The sequence below is a fragment of the Carassius auratus genome, chromosome 30 (genome assembly GCF_003368295.1).
Source record: "Carassius auratus strain Wakin chromosome 30, ASM336829v1, whole genome shotgun sequence".
Taxonomy (NCBI): Eukaryota; Metazoa; Chordata; class Actinopteri; order Cypriniformes; family Cyprinidae; genus Carassius; species Carassius auratus.
Window position 1 is genome coordinate 9,239,316 of NC_039272.1, and position 14,145 is coordinate 9,253,460.

The 14,145-nt window shown below is 39.9% G+C and overlaps 1 protein-coding gene across 2 annotated transcripts in view; it reads right to left on the reverse strand.

Annotated features, from left to right (window-relative positions):
* The window catches only part of rasgef1ba (RasGEF domain family, member 1Ba), a 63,755-nt gene that overhangs the window by 2,028 nt on the left and 47,582 nt on the right, over positions 1-14,145 (reverse strand). For both annotated transcript variants that reach the window (XM_026211185.1, XM_026211186.1), the window contains 12 exons: positions 12,523-12,705; positions 11,948-12,070; positions 11,713-11,850; positions 8,059-8,271; positions 7,835-7,909; positions 6,625-6,720; positions 6,092-6,194; positions 4,297-4,376; positions 3,176-3,271; positions 1,504-1,599; positions 1,135-1,258; positions 624-696 (listed from right to left, as the gene is read on the reverse strand). In XM_026211185.1, the coding sequence (XP_026066970.1) occupies positions 624-696; positions 1,135-1,258; positions 1,504-1,599; positions 3,176-3,271; positions 4,297-4,376; positions 6,092-6,194; positions 6,625-6,720; positions 7,835-7,909; positions 8,059-8,271; positions 11,713-11,850; positions 11,948-12,070; positions 12,523-12,705 (1,400 nt within the window). The remainder of the gene's footprint in view (positions 1-623; positions 697-1,134; positions 1,259-1,503; positions 1,600-3,175; positions 3,272-4,296; positions 4,377-6,091; positions 6,195-6,624; positions 6,721-7,834; positions 7,910-8,058; positions 8,272-11,712; positions 11,851-11,947; positions 12,071-12,522; positions 12,706-14,145) is intronic.

The window sequence follows — 14,145 nt, forward strand, 5'->3', positions numbered from 1 at the left end:
GCAAGCATTAATGGAAGATGTTTTTGTCGGTTGTTTCTTTAGATTTTTAAATAACTGATCGAAACAAATGTGAGAGCAAAAACAGCTAATGCACTCCTTTAAAAAAACAGTGTCAGAACCCTGTAAAACATGAAGTCTACCCAATATAATTCTCAAGATACCATTCCAGTCATTTAGATTGCATGTATTGTTCCAGTGAGACGTGTAAAAAATAATAAAAATGATTTTTAAAATACGTCATTCAAATAATGTGCTTAAAATTAAGGTTTGTACAAGTACTGACTAATGAATTTGCATAATTAACTATTGTTATTAGTGAATAATCATTTTTTGACTTTTTGAAGTGTTTCACTGAAAAAAAAAACATTTAAAAGAAGGATTTGCTTACAGATCATATTGGACTCTAAAGTAGTAATATTTAACCACAAGAAGAACATATTAATAATGAATAAAACATTTATTATGAGTATTTTTCAAGGCGTGGACAACTCATTTTAAATTCCCTGATTTCCATTTGACAGTGGGAACCTTTGTTAACTGAATCTATTCATTTGGAAACAAGTCACTACTCTTCAGACAGGTCAGGAATAATCTCAGCCCTTGATGAATGGTATCATACACACCTGAGAGATTTCCATCTGTCTTTCTCCATGTTGTTCTCTGGTCCTTCACTCTCATACGATGCCAGATACAAAGCTGTTGAGAGATCAGTGAGATGAGACGAGTGTGTCAGCGACAAAAACAAAGCCACCTGTTTTCTTTCTTGAGGAATGTTCTGAACCCGTGTCACTTGGTTATTTAGCGTGACGGCATTTCACACCCGAGGCAATCATGACAAGCGCAATTGTCTTTGTGTCTGGTATCTTGTTTGCTCACTGCGCAACTATCATTAGAACAGGTTTATGACGCGAGTGGCAGAAAATGAGTGTGCAGAAGAGTTCGAGCTCAGACAGGAAGTCCAAACTGACAGTAAAAAAGCAAGACAATGCATAAATGATGTTTAATTAGCAAAACCACTGTCTGGCCTCAATGTTTGCATTTCAGAAGTTGAAATGAAGGGGCTTATAATTGATGTTCGCCACTGCAAATTGTAATTGCAATTAATCATAAACTAGCATTAAAAAACATCCTTACCATCTTCACTGAAGACTGGTGCGGTCAGGAGATACTGCAGGATCTTGCGGTCTCTGTCAAAAGGACACTCCACCTTCTTCCACGTCATGAACTCCATCACTTGTTTGGCCAGCTCCCAGAATTTCTGCAGCACAGTCAAGATTCATTCTGTTAGAAATCATTGCCTAGGTCTCATTTCGCACTGAACTGATGCCCTTGAAACTTCATTTCAACAGATGCATACGTCAATGGACTAAATCTGGATGCTTCCGTTGCTATGTGACAGTGTTTTCTCAAGCATCCTTTGTTATTCAGTAGCTGTGACGGCAGTTGTTTCCATGCATCATGTTAGCTTGCATGTATCGCGCCAAGCCAAAGGGCAAGAATTACCTCAAAATTGACTTGTCCGTTCGGGAGCCTGTTGGCACATCCTTCATTGAGGAAGTAGATGTCTTTAATCAAGAGGCTGAAGAAAGGGATAACAATCTGAAAGGCAAAAAGGGAACACAAGATTACATAACAGCTATAACTGACCAAAAACTAAGAAAAGAAACATGCAACCAAATGGAGTCCATCTAAGTGTTGTCGTCACAGTAAGACTGCACTAGGCAACCGTTTTTACATCAGCTTCTAGAAGCCTACAGGGCACAGCGCAACTGGATCTACCACTCTGGAGCGCAATGAGACATGACACAAGGAAGCAGTCATGTGTACGTGACGCCAAAATATAAACACCGCTGTAGCAAATTTAGGTTCGAAATAATAAACAAAGTTAAATATGTGTGTCAATCCTGTATTCAAAAAAATACAAAAATAAATAAAATGCTATTAACAATTCTAGAAATGTAATTTATTTTACTATATCAATTAAATAATTCCATGCCATCAATATCCTGAAAATCTATTTTTATTTTTATTTAACATTTATTTATTTATTATTTAAATTGTCATTTTTTTGCTTAAGCGTAACTGATAAATAAATAAATAAATAAATAAATAAATAAATAGACAGACAAATAGATAAGCCAAAATAAAACTACTGCCATAATTAGAGTACAGTCCCATGTGAATAGTTAACCTCAAGTTCAAATCGAGCTTAAAATAAGCGCAATATCCATAGTGAACAAAACAAAGGGTCAAAAATATGAGCGGTCAAACCAGTTGATGAGTTAAAGACATTAAGAGAGCAGTAATGCATTCCTGATTTCATTTGTTTACAGTGGAAATTCCTGTCCTGGAACATGCACTTATTTTCTCCCTTATATCGTTAAAGTAACAGTGCTTGCTAAAGCCTAAACACTTCTGATTTCAGGGAAAAACAAGTGACATGGGCCACTGTGATGCAAAAAAAACACGTCCTCCCCACCCCACGGAAGAGAGGGCTAAGCATTCCAGTACTGCTCTGGAACATTCTGTCTCACCCAAACCCACACTGCGAAGATCTCCTCCCTAACCAGTCGAAGATGCAAAAAAATCCTTACAAATGCTGACAAAAACATATCAACAACAACAACAAATCCTATATATTAGAATACTCAAAATAGTTGTGCATCTTAACGAAGAGATTAACAGTGTTGAGTTTCATTTTGGCACACTTAGATGCCGGATGGATCTTATTGAGTTTGCGCTCTGAAAACACTGAAGAGCATCAGAACATTTTGTTAACTGGCTGAATGCCATGTTTTTATAACTAGAATGGAGCATATTTAGCAGAGGAAACAGAATGTCCCATTTGATGCCGTGCCCTTTGCAAATCATCCTGAAATGACCCACCGTCCTCTACCCTTGTTATTGCATAACTCTCGGCCAAAGAGGCCAGGAGCTACCTCAATTTAGTGTAAATACAAAGCTTCTGGACTGGGATCTGCACTTTTAAGCCAATCACTGGCATCTTTTATGTAATGAATGTGATTTTATCATCGTCCTCGCTGCGTTTGTTGCTAATATCAGTCCAACATATCACACTTCAAATGACTTTTTTGTAAGTAAATGCCGCCCACACCCAAACAGTGTTATAAAACCAACTTTCCTATGATTTCTGTGAGAAACTTCTGCGCATTACCTTCTCCCTGCTACTATGAGCAGTGATGGATCTCTGAGTGGCTCCACGCAGCGCTGTTCTGTAGTTGTAGAAATTGCTAGAGGGATCCATCTGGTGCTGCGAATAGAGACAAAAACAGGTTTAGGCATCAACTTCAGGACTTTGCCTGAAAAATGTAGATGTAGTTTCTACAAATAAAAGAATCTAATGAGCTCTAAGCCCAATCAACATGGTTAAGTCTCAAAAAAAGCCACTCTAGTTATAGTTACAGTTCACTTAAACCAGTATAAAGAAGCAGGTTTCATAGATACACTATGGTTCAAATGTTTTTAAAAGATCTCTTATGCACCAAGGCTGCATTTATTTGATCAAAAATAGCTTGTAGTCCTTTTGAACAGTACTCCAAGGCTACATATTCTAGTTTATTGAAGCTATTTTAGGTGAACAAGTAATAACCTTAATTAGGGACTAGTGGTGAATATCTGCAGATTTTGCACATTAAAGATTTTGATTCTACAGGGACGTAAGGTCTAAGCCTTTTATCCTCCAATCCTCCACTGAAGACAGAGTGAGAGAAAAGAAAAAGCATTGTGTGTTGAGATCCAAAGGCTGAACCTCCCTCAAGACTAGACATACAGTCCCTATTCACACATCAAAATAGTGAAAGCCACAAGGCGAGACTGAACAATGTGTAGGTGTTTTTTTGCCTACATAAGTCATATATCAAGTTCAAGGCCTCTGCCTGTCTAAAGATAAAGCAAGACCTAAACAAAACCCTCTTTAGACAGTAAACACAGGGTGCAGATTCAAAATGAAAGCCTTAAAGGTCTCAATCTCTCTCAAATTAGGCCTAAACATTTGCACACCCACTCAGAGGGGGAATCGCTGTGCTTCAGAAAAATGATGACACAAAAGCAACAATTCTCGCCCACTTGGGACTAAAATTGGCAGAATATGGTGTCCATATTGTCAGGGGTTTGAGCATCGTGCAACATGAGTCACGGGGATAAGAGCCAGGGTCGGACAGTTAATATGATTAGTGCCATGTCAGCACTGCAGCCCCTACATGATCAGTGAGTCACAACCACCCACTGCTGTAAACAGAAAAGACAACATCAAACTCAACATGATGAAATGCATACCTCTAGTATATCAAATTTGGCAGTTTTGACTTTGCCCCAGGTCTTCTTAAGCCGTGACACTGGACTCATATTCATCCCAGCTGAAAGACACATAGAAAGAGACACAGGTCAGCACACCGTTTCCTGTCAGAAGTGCACTTTCTCTATGGCAAATAGAGCAGTGGAAGCCCATGGGCCCACATGAACAATGACATTAGCAGGAGCACCATTTCCCTTCGACAATAGGTGAGGCTTATAAAGCTGAGTCACAGTCAGCACTAACGTCCAGATGAGGTCAGAGTGTTGACTGGAAATCACTTGGAGTGGGTCAACCAATCAGATTTCTCTGTACTGACGACAGCATCATTTCTTGCTAGGTCATGATTAGACGTTAATTTACTCGTTTCTGAAGCTTTAAAATAAATTCACCTCTACTACTTTGCTAAAACGCATTCCTTTTATAGTTACGACATTGTGTAGGCTCTCAGTTTGGCCTTGTTTAGCTATATATAAAATACACTTTTCAGGATATAAACATAATGTAGAAAATAATGTTTTTTTTATTTTAATATTTTTTTAAATGCATTATTAATATTATTGTGCTTAGAAGCATTTCTTATTAGCATCAATGCTGAAAACGTTTTTCTGCTAAATATTCTTGTGGAAACCATGATTTGTTTTGATGAATATGGCTTTGGCTTGAACCCAAATATTTAATGGTAGTATGTGTTAAAAAGTTAGACGGCTTCAGGGAAACAAAGGAATTAACTGATGGATAAGGGAAACATTGATATTTGTAGTTCATACATGCACACATATGCTGTGATCTGTATCTAAAATTCAGTCATTTCAAACGTTTTCTTTCCCAGTTTTAATCCTGAACAATAGCAGCAACATGATCTATTCATCTATAAGAGAGCCATCTGAGGCTTTAGTACCATCAACAGTCTGTCGATAGGAACAGGTGTCAGGCCCAGAGCTAACATGATACGAGAGCAAGTGATCGTTCAGTTCTAGACACGCACTGACGCTCCATTCACGTCACACAATGTACGCTGCCTCCAAAACACACAAGCAGGAGTGATCAAACTTTCCCATGACTTGTTTGTTCTCTTTCAGTGACTTTAATATCAGCGCTCCATCTCCAGGGAAAGAGGCTTGTGTAAGAGCCCCGGCCCGTGGGCTCATCTCCAGGGAATGGCCAGGGAAAGGACAGCTGGTTCCACTCCCTCCCTCCCACAATCCCCCTCTCAAAGAGTCTGTCCCTCGCTCAGTCTATTGGATTGGTCAGCACTGACCATCTGCCTGAGGGACGCAGCTCCCTCGCTCCAGCTTTCACTCACACAGGCTGAACAGCTGCTTCTTCTCCTGGCTCTATCCACTCCTGTTCCCTTACCCATAATGCCTCAGGCACAGGCCTAGGTGAGTGTTTAGAGAACTGACTGAGTGAATGATTAATGAAGCTAATCATTATTTTATTATATTATTGAAGGTAAAATGTACTATATATTATCAGAAGTCTAACATAAGCACAAAATTGTTTATTATTATAGATTATTGAATAATGGATGACACGGATTAGTGAAAATGTGATTCATTATCTAAACCTTGACGCATAGCTAAACAAACACACAAATTAAATAAGATCGGTCTGTAAGAGGTTTGACATTGTTTTGTGTGTTAAGCGTACAAGAGCAGGGTTTAGAAAAGCAAACCAAATCCTGCCAAAACAGCAAACTGTATTATCCAAAGTGATTTGTGCGGAACAAAAGAGCTTTCTGTAGCAAAGTCTTGCAAGGGACAGGAAAACACTCACTAATGATGGCCATGAGCGAGTTGAAGTTGCCAATGTTGAAGCATTCTCGTGCCACGTCGATGAAGAACTCAATGACTCGAGCCCGATGTTTCTTCTTTACAGGCTGCAGGAGAATATCAAGCAAATATTTTTAATAACACCAAAAAGTGATATTTATAACAATCCACTTTAAATACTCAATACTTTAGGAACTTTCATGATATGAAATCTGCTGCTGCCTACACCACCATTCAAAAGTTTGGGGTCAGTAAGATTGTTTTTAAATGTTTTGAAAGTCTTATGATCACCAAGACTGCATTAATTGGGTCAACACCAAAAAAAAAAAGGATAGAAAGAGAAAATTTTGAAGTATTTCAACAATCTGATGAAAAAAAAAGAACGGAATGACCTCGGGAACCGACTGAATGTTTTGAAAGGTGGTGTATATTTTTATAAGGCTTATATTAAATCACATTAGAATCACTAATAGTGCAACAAAACCTATAGGAATTTAAGTTTCTGGATGATTCATAGCAATAAAAGCAGATTATTACCATGCAGATCTCGGTCGCCACCAGGTAGCTGAGTCTGTTGAACCACTCCACATAAGCCTCCAGGTTACTGGCTTTTTTGTGATCGCTAAAGCATCTCTGCAAGAATCAACATTTCAAAAGGGTCAGTATCATCATTCAATTACAGTTGAGGCTTGAGTTTTGGTCAAGAGCTTCATTTAGGACATTGTGCCACAACGTTTTCCAGTTTATTTTTCAAATTGTCTTTATTAGGGATGCGCACTTTATCTGTACCAAACTGGTTATCTGCCAATATCAGCATTTTTTTTTTATCAGTATGGGTATATTTTATTTATTTATTTATTATCATCAGACTTGCACAGATTCCAAATATCAGCTATTTTAACTCTATCAGCCAGAATATTAGCGTTGGTGCATCTATTTTTCATCCTAACTTCTGAGCTCTAAAACGTTTGGCAGGAATGCAAACAGTTCATCATTGGTAGAATATTGCTCTTTAAGTGAACTCAAAGAACTTTGCATGCTGGGATCTGTGATTCCTACAGTCCCAGCCCAAGAACAAAGGTCTCCGAGATGACTGATGATCTCCAACAAAGCACATTCAATCAGAGAGCTTGTTTACCCTGCAGACCCTCCACGCTCACTGGGTCTTGTGCTATTATTCGTTTAGGGAATGTATACAGACACTTTGTCTAAAAGCTTGGGCCACTCTAACCCTTCATTCCTCAAATTCCTATGGTCTGACGGTGCCGTCCGTCACACAATACCCAATCCACCCTACTCTACTTTTGACGGACAACATCAGAGAACCACAGCGGTGCACAAGGACCCTCTGGAGAGACGGCGACCAGAACAAAAGAGAAAACTCGCACTACTATCGCCTTGACACGGGCTGTTGCCTAGCAGCCCAACAGCAATGGGCATTACGAGGCAGGGCTGAGTAAACTTTTGGCAGGTTATTGTGAGAAACCAGTTGCTAGGCTTTGACCACAAAAGGACACCATGTGGAACGTGAGGAGGGAAACTTGGACGGTGATAGATTAGACGAGGAATGTGCTGTGAATGCTGTGTGAAATAGGTGACACCTCACTGAACCCGAAGGTTAGTGTAAACATTGTGCGTATTGATTTGTTGGAGTCAGATATTTGTTGTAGTAAGCGCAAGATGTGACGTTTGCATTGTATATATTTTTAGTTGACCTTGCGGACCATAAACAGGAAGGGACTGTTACCTTGTCGTTATCAAGAGGGTCTTTCTGAACAAGCGCCTGAATGAATTCCTCTGGTCCGATGTAGCTCAGTCTTTCCTGAAAAATGAAGATGATGTCAACTTAACCTTTGCAGTTAGTCCAAACGGTCAACCTGAAAATAACTGCACAGATTATTGATTTGGTAAATAAATCAATCCAAACCCACAGTGAGGTGAGGAAAGTAAGGTCATGTCAGTTCCACTCACCAGTTCAATGTGTGTGAGTTGCTGTGCCAGGGTGAAGGGGTCGCTGCAGATAGTCAGAATGTCTCTCTGGATGGACTGAGGTTTGGTCTTCAGCACAGTTAGTCTGTCTGTCACAGAGGAGTTAATCTTGGCTAAAGCCTCCTCATACTGACTCAGTGTGGTGAGCTTACGGATCAGCGTTTGTGTCATCTGTTGCACCGCCTTGCGATAGAGCTGAAGAGAGACGGGGAGACAGAAGATGTGGATTTGCAACCATGCTTTTATTGACCAGAATGACAAGGTAATCATTCATTTGAAAGACTGACAACAAAATGTGTCCCACGCTGATAAGGAAGCTGAGGGAATGCACAACGTATTTGCCCTGCAAACATCTAATGGACCTTTCCTCTTGATCGGTCTGCTATGACGGTGGTGCTGCTCTCAGGGTCTAACGTTTCAACATAGGGTCTTGAGTATGTTACATAAATGGTTAACGCAGGCTTACGAAACAGCAGCACTTCATTCATGTCCTTCAAAGGTTCACAAGAATCCTGAATGCCGCCCACATCCCCTCGTAACACAAGATGGGGTCGAGTTATCTAATAACAAGAGCCTGACACAGTTCTGGACTTCTGTTGCGTAAGGAGAGGACAGCAGCGGTCAACATCAGTCAGACAAGAATCTACATCCTCTGCCTGCTTGACATCAAGAAGACGACCGCACGCAATTCATTTAAAACAGACTACTTAAAGGAAGCCTTACCTAAACTTGTTACTTAAAGGACGATAAAACAAACACATTTTATAAAAAAAAATATATATTTTTTTTTTCAGGGCTACAGCGAGGAACAGTCACCAGAAAGCCAATCAGAATCCACTCAACTTTGAACAGTTTAAGCATCAGACAACAAAACTGCAGCTCTTTTATTGAACAAAATGTTCCTGTCCATTTGTGTGGACTCTAATATAGTAATCAATATAGCTATCGTTCTAGGTGCAAACAAGTCTTAAGGCTTTTGTTTTTATCAATGAAGATATAAAAAGTTGGCAGTTCAAACATTTTGCTGATTGGTTGTGGGATCTTTCATTTCTGTCAGGCTTCTGTACTCCTTTCTGACTCATAGAAAATAAAAAGTGGCCCATAAATTTTTTGTGAAGGAGATCGGTGGTGCATAAATCCATCTGGCTCAGAAAACCTGCACCATCTTGATGATTTGACAAGAGAGCGAGTGCAGGAGGACACAAGCCCTTGCAGCACTTTAAAAGATCACAGAGAGTCTTAATATTCCCTCTTCAAGGTCCACCATATGCTGACACATTATTTTTAGCAGGAGTTCTTGGTGATGGCTGCTTGAAATTTTGAGCGGCAGATCAGACAACTCACTTGTTGTCAAAAAAAAAAAAAATGCTGCTTGTGTGCTGCCTCCACGTTTTTTTTTTTTAACCCTGGCATGAGTGTGCGACAGCCGTCCACATGGCACAACCTTACCATACAGATCACTCTGGCATGGACACACCACACCCAGGTCAAGGGTGAATGCTCTCCATTACTTTCCCAATAAACAGGATTTGTGCAAAAGGTGTCCAAATGTGCACCAAATGGCTGTGTCTGCAAATGCACAACTGGGCCCTGCCTTTCCTATACAGAAAACCACATGCATAATGACAATCTTTGCTGACCAGAAGCCTGAGGACCAAATTGTGGTCTGGAGACAGATGTTACGGCATCTATTCTCAGCTCCTTCGCTGAAAGCAAGAGATCTGTGACGCAACTGCCAGTAAAAAGACAGAAAACAGCAGGTCAACAAACTGCTGGCAAACTCTTCAGGGCCACTGAGGTCTAGGAGAGGTCAAAAAAATAAAAGGCCTAACTGGAAACCACTTCATAGTGGTCTTGTTATGATGGGCTGCAAACACTGGACAGTACATTGGACTCAGATGGGCTCATGTCTAGCTATAAATACACCCATTGTCTATTGTGTGGCTCTTACTGCTGTGAATACCACGTCAATGTAGAGTGCTCCACTGTAACAGACACTCTCATTAACAAAATTCACGTACAAGTACATGCCGTTCAGATGGTGGGAGAAAAACATAATTACATGAATGAGATAATACAGTCAACATACTGATGGTATGAACCATGAATGCATTCTTCACACTATGAGACACTCTTTTCATGCATAGATACAGATCTACTAGACAGTCATATCTCAAAACGCAGATTACATTTGTGTCGCCTACCTAGCAAATGTAAAGATTATAAAGATACTTTGAATGGAGAAAACATGAAGTGGTCACACTGTTAAAGAAATTTTTGATCCACATCAAGATGTAAAAATAGTAAATAAATAAAAATAATTGAATGATGCTAAAAAATGTTAGTGTAGAAATCTTAATTATTAAAAAAAAATCAGACTATTGTCTTATTTTGATACTGACTTATAGCAAAATACATTTTAATAAAAAAAAAAAGTAAACTTGCTCATCATATAAGAGGTGTATTCAGGTTATTGTATATATAAATTGCATTTCAATGTTTTTCAAATAAATGCAGGTCAACTACAGACCCTAACAGTTATAGTTCTCCATGTTGTTATTTTTTTTTTTAGTGTAGATGCCGTCTTATTAGCTTATCACCCTTTCACTAGATTGAGGAGGCGGTGCAACATACACACATTTCCTCTACGAGCTTAGCGGAGCCGCAGAAGGTCATCGATCTCCTGGGTCGGGATAAAGCGGATCAATTGTCACACATGTGTTTACTATACAAGCTACCAGAGGAAGAGTCCTGCTTGTCTTTTCGAGTTTGTAAAACCCCATTCATTTAAATCTGATGGAGCGATGTCCATCTTAAACGGTCTATTCTAACTAGTGCCCTGCTGTTAGTCATTACACTAATGCTCGCCAACCGTGTGAGATGACTACAGCGAGCTTCTGCAAATCTCTTTTTATTTCACTGTACATTAACTAAATCAAGAGTTCGCAACAGGAGGACTATTCAGATGTGTACATAGAGGGGGAAAAAGGGACGCTTGAGGACAACACTTGATAAGAGCACCCAACTTTATCCAGATTCAACTTCAGTTGATAGTCGTAAAAAGGCGTGTGTGTGAACACAAAGGAAGGACGATTACTAGATGTAAAATAAAATCTAATCATGTAACACAACCACTGCTGGTTTTTGTGTCTAGGAAGTAATGTGGTGAAAAAGTCCCTTTGATAAAAAAAATGCTTAGCCAGTAACATGGTAACAAACGAGTCGACGCTAACAGAACTATTTAAATGCAGCCTGTTGAAAAGCACCAGTGAAGACAAAAGCAGCTAAACAAAAGAGCTTTCTTCTCTCTCCTCGTCAGAGATCTTTGGAGTAAAGAAATCTCACCCCCTATTGCTCAGGAGTTGACACTCACCCAAAGTGTTACATCCTATGTCTTAACCAGATGAATGTTAAAAAAGACATGCTAAAGACATATAAAGGTGTTTTACACTGTCTATGCTAATAGTGGTACTAAAGGCATAAAGAAAAGCTAATGTCTTTGACACAAGTGTTCGCACCTTTCAGGTGACTATTATTTTAAAACGGTGTTGCCCTTTAGCTGACATTTCCTCAAGAATGCAAAACTCATTGTTTCCACTGAAATTATATTCTAGCACTTGGACATGGCAGACTTACTTCATCTCCAGTACTCAGACGATGTGTTAGTTCCTTCAGGCTCTTCATCATCCTCTCATCCCTGAAGTCATAAGGAAATGTCTCCGTCCACTCAGTCAGCAACTGCAGGAACTTGGGAGCTATTTTCCTGACTCTTGCCTAGAGATTAAGTTAAAAACAAAACAACATTGTAATTGCAAATTATTGTCCTTGGATCTCACTTTGTATGACAATCAGTATAAAGACATTCTTGTACCTTATCAGCCTGAGGATCAGCGAGTCTCTGCTGCTCCACACACAAATGGCACACTTTGGACATCAGCTCATAGGGGTGAATAAAGAGACGGGAACTGAGCAGGAATGTGAAGATGTATGTTCTCTGCAAGTAAATAAAAATGAGATCAATGTTGGTGCAACAATCCAAATCATTAATATCCGTTTTACATTATTCAAAACCAAACTAACATTGGACAAAGCTACATAAAATGTATTTAGATTTCTGGAAAATCTATCTGGTTAGCTAGACTACTCCTCAAAAGGATTTAAACTCTTACTTTAAATAAAGTACTTTGAAATGATACAAAGGATTTATGTCTCTTTAGATCAAATGAATGAATCCTTGCTGATTAAAATTAATTTCTTTTTAAACCACATTTTTGAGCAGAAGTGCACATTGCTAAATTATAAGTTGAGACCAATTGCATGTCATGTTTGTGGTCTGTGTTCAAAAAAGAAATAAATGCGAGATGTAAGGCTGAGCAATTCATATTTGTTTTCAATACTCAAAATCCAATAAAGTGAATTGGCTTAATAGCTACTTTACATACTCACATCAGGATAGTAAGCCACCGTAGGGACCAAGTGCTCAATTAGAGCCTCCAAGGACCCTGACACCAGGTTGTTTTCATGGTAATACAGGCCTTCATAGTCCTCTTCCTTGGCCTTATAGAGATTCTTGTTGTAGCCATTGGACCCATACATCACAGGAAAGGGTGGTGTTTGAGGCATTTTGTCCTGTTGAAGAACATAAAGAAACATAAGCCTGAGGAGCCTAGCCTAAGCACAAATACAATCAAAAACAGACATTGATGCATGAACTAATTCGTTGATGCTCAGCTTCCATCCTCAACTGAAAGTTTTGTTTACCTCTGTGTAAAACACAAGGTCTCCAGTATCATTATAGGAAGCTGAGTGGAAAATTACTCTTCCTCGGATGGACGACTCGTGGGGATGAATATGTCGCGATTAATCTCGATGTGCAAACACCTTCCCTGATTGAGCCTGTGAGAACTTGAGTTTAACCTCCATTCGCTTCATATTTTAGACCCTCGCTGGCTCTAATCCACCATAATAGCAGCTGAACATACCGCCGGTGGGTTTCACTCACAAACACCAACAAATTACTTGATTACAAAGTACTTTTACCTCACGTGGACGTACAACAAAGAGGCTCTCTCAATTACGGGTTGATACAAAAAACATAATGACCTAGGAGATCTAGTGCTTCTGAAAAGAAGGATTCTTAATTTCCCCCTCAAAACCAAAATGTGGCCCATTACAGATGAGAGTCCTATGAGTCAGCATTAGCTAGAGGTGATAAGCAGCCAAAAGCAGTTCTTCACCCACACAAAGAGCTCTGGCTCACATTGCCTGCCTCTCTCCCTCCTACTTCTGTATCTTCCAGGCTCATGTGGAACGGCAGAAAGTGAGTTCTGCACATGTCAATGCATCAGATAATCACGCGGGCGGCTCCAGCATGCCAGCACGAGCTTCTGTGCCATTTCAGAGCTCAGCCCGTGACTTTAAGTGAGATTCCTGGACACCGCGCATATGGGCCCCTCAATAGAGGCATTCAGAGCTACGGCAAGGGGCGTCAAGGGACACCACGAACAATGTGCAGCCCCAATGGCCGCCTGCCTATTCAGGCCTGCAGGCGTTTGGGTGCCAGATTCGGACGGAAATGCACAGGAGGGAGGGGGTGTCATACGATGAGGTATATTCTCAGTCCACGGCCCCCCACAGAGACCTCTTCATAAAACCATAGACATTAGCATCAAAATGGAGGCCCAAGAGGTCAAGGCAGCAAACGCCCCCCTGCGCATCTGCTTTACCATGTGTTACACCATATGAACACATCAATGAGATAAAAAGCAAAGGAAGGCCAAATGATGTCAAGAATGACTTTGTGCTCATCACCAGAAATGTACCATTTTTCAAGTCCTTTATGAATGATGCCTCTGGGAACCGTGCACGGTTTTATTCTCTAACTCATATTCTGTAAAAGAATTTGCCAGAATTTTTTAGAAAACTAAACCTCTTTTTGTGTTTGACAAAGCAGCATTGAATAAACTCTACTTTTGTCTCATTATATGGCCCAAAATCACCCGACACCCATGCGCATCTGCCCATGCAACCCTATTAGTGAAGCCCCCAGGCCACAATGCAAATCTGCTA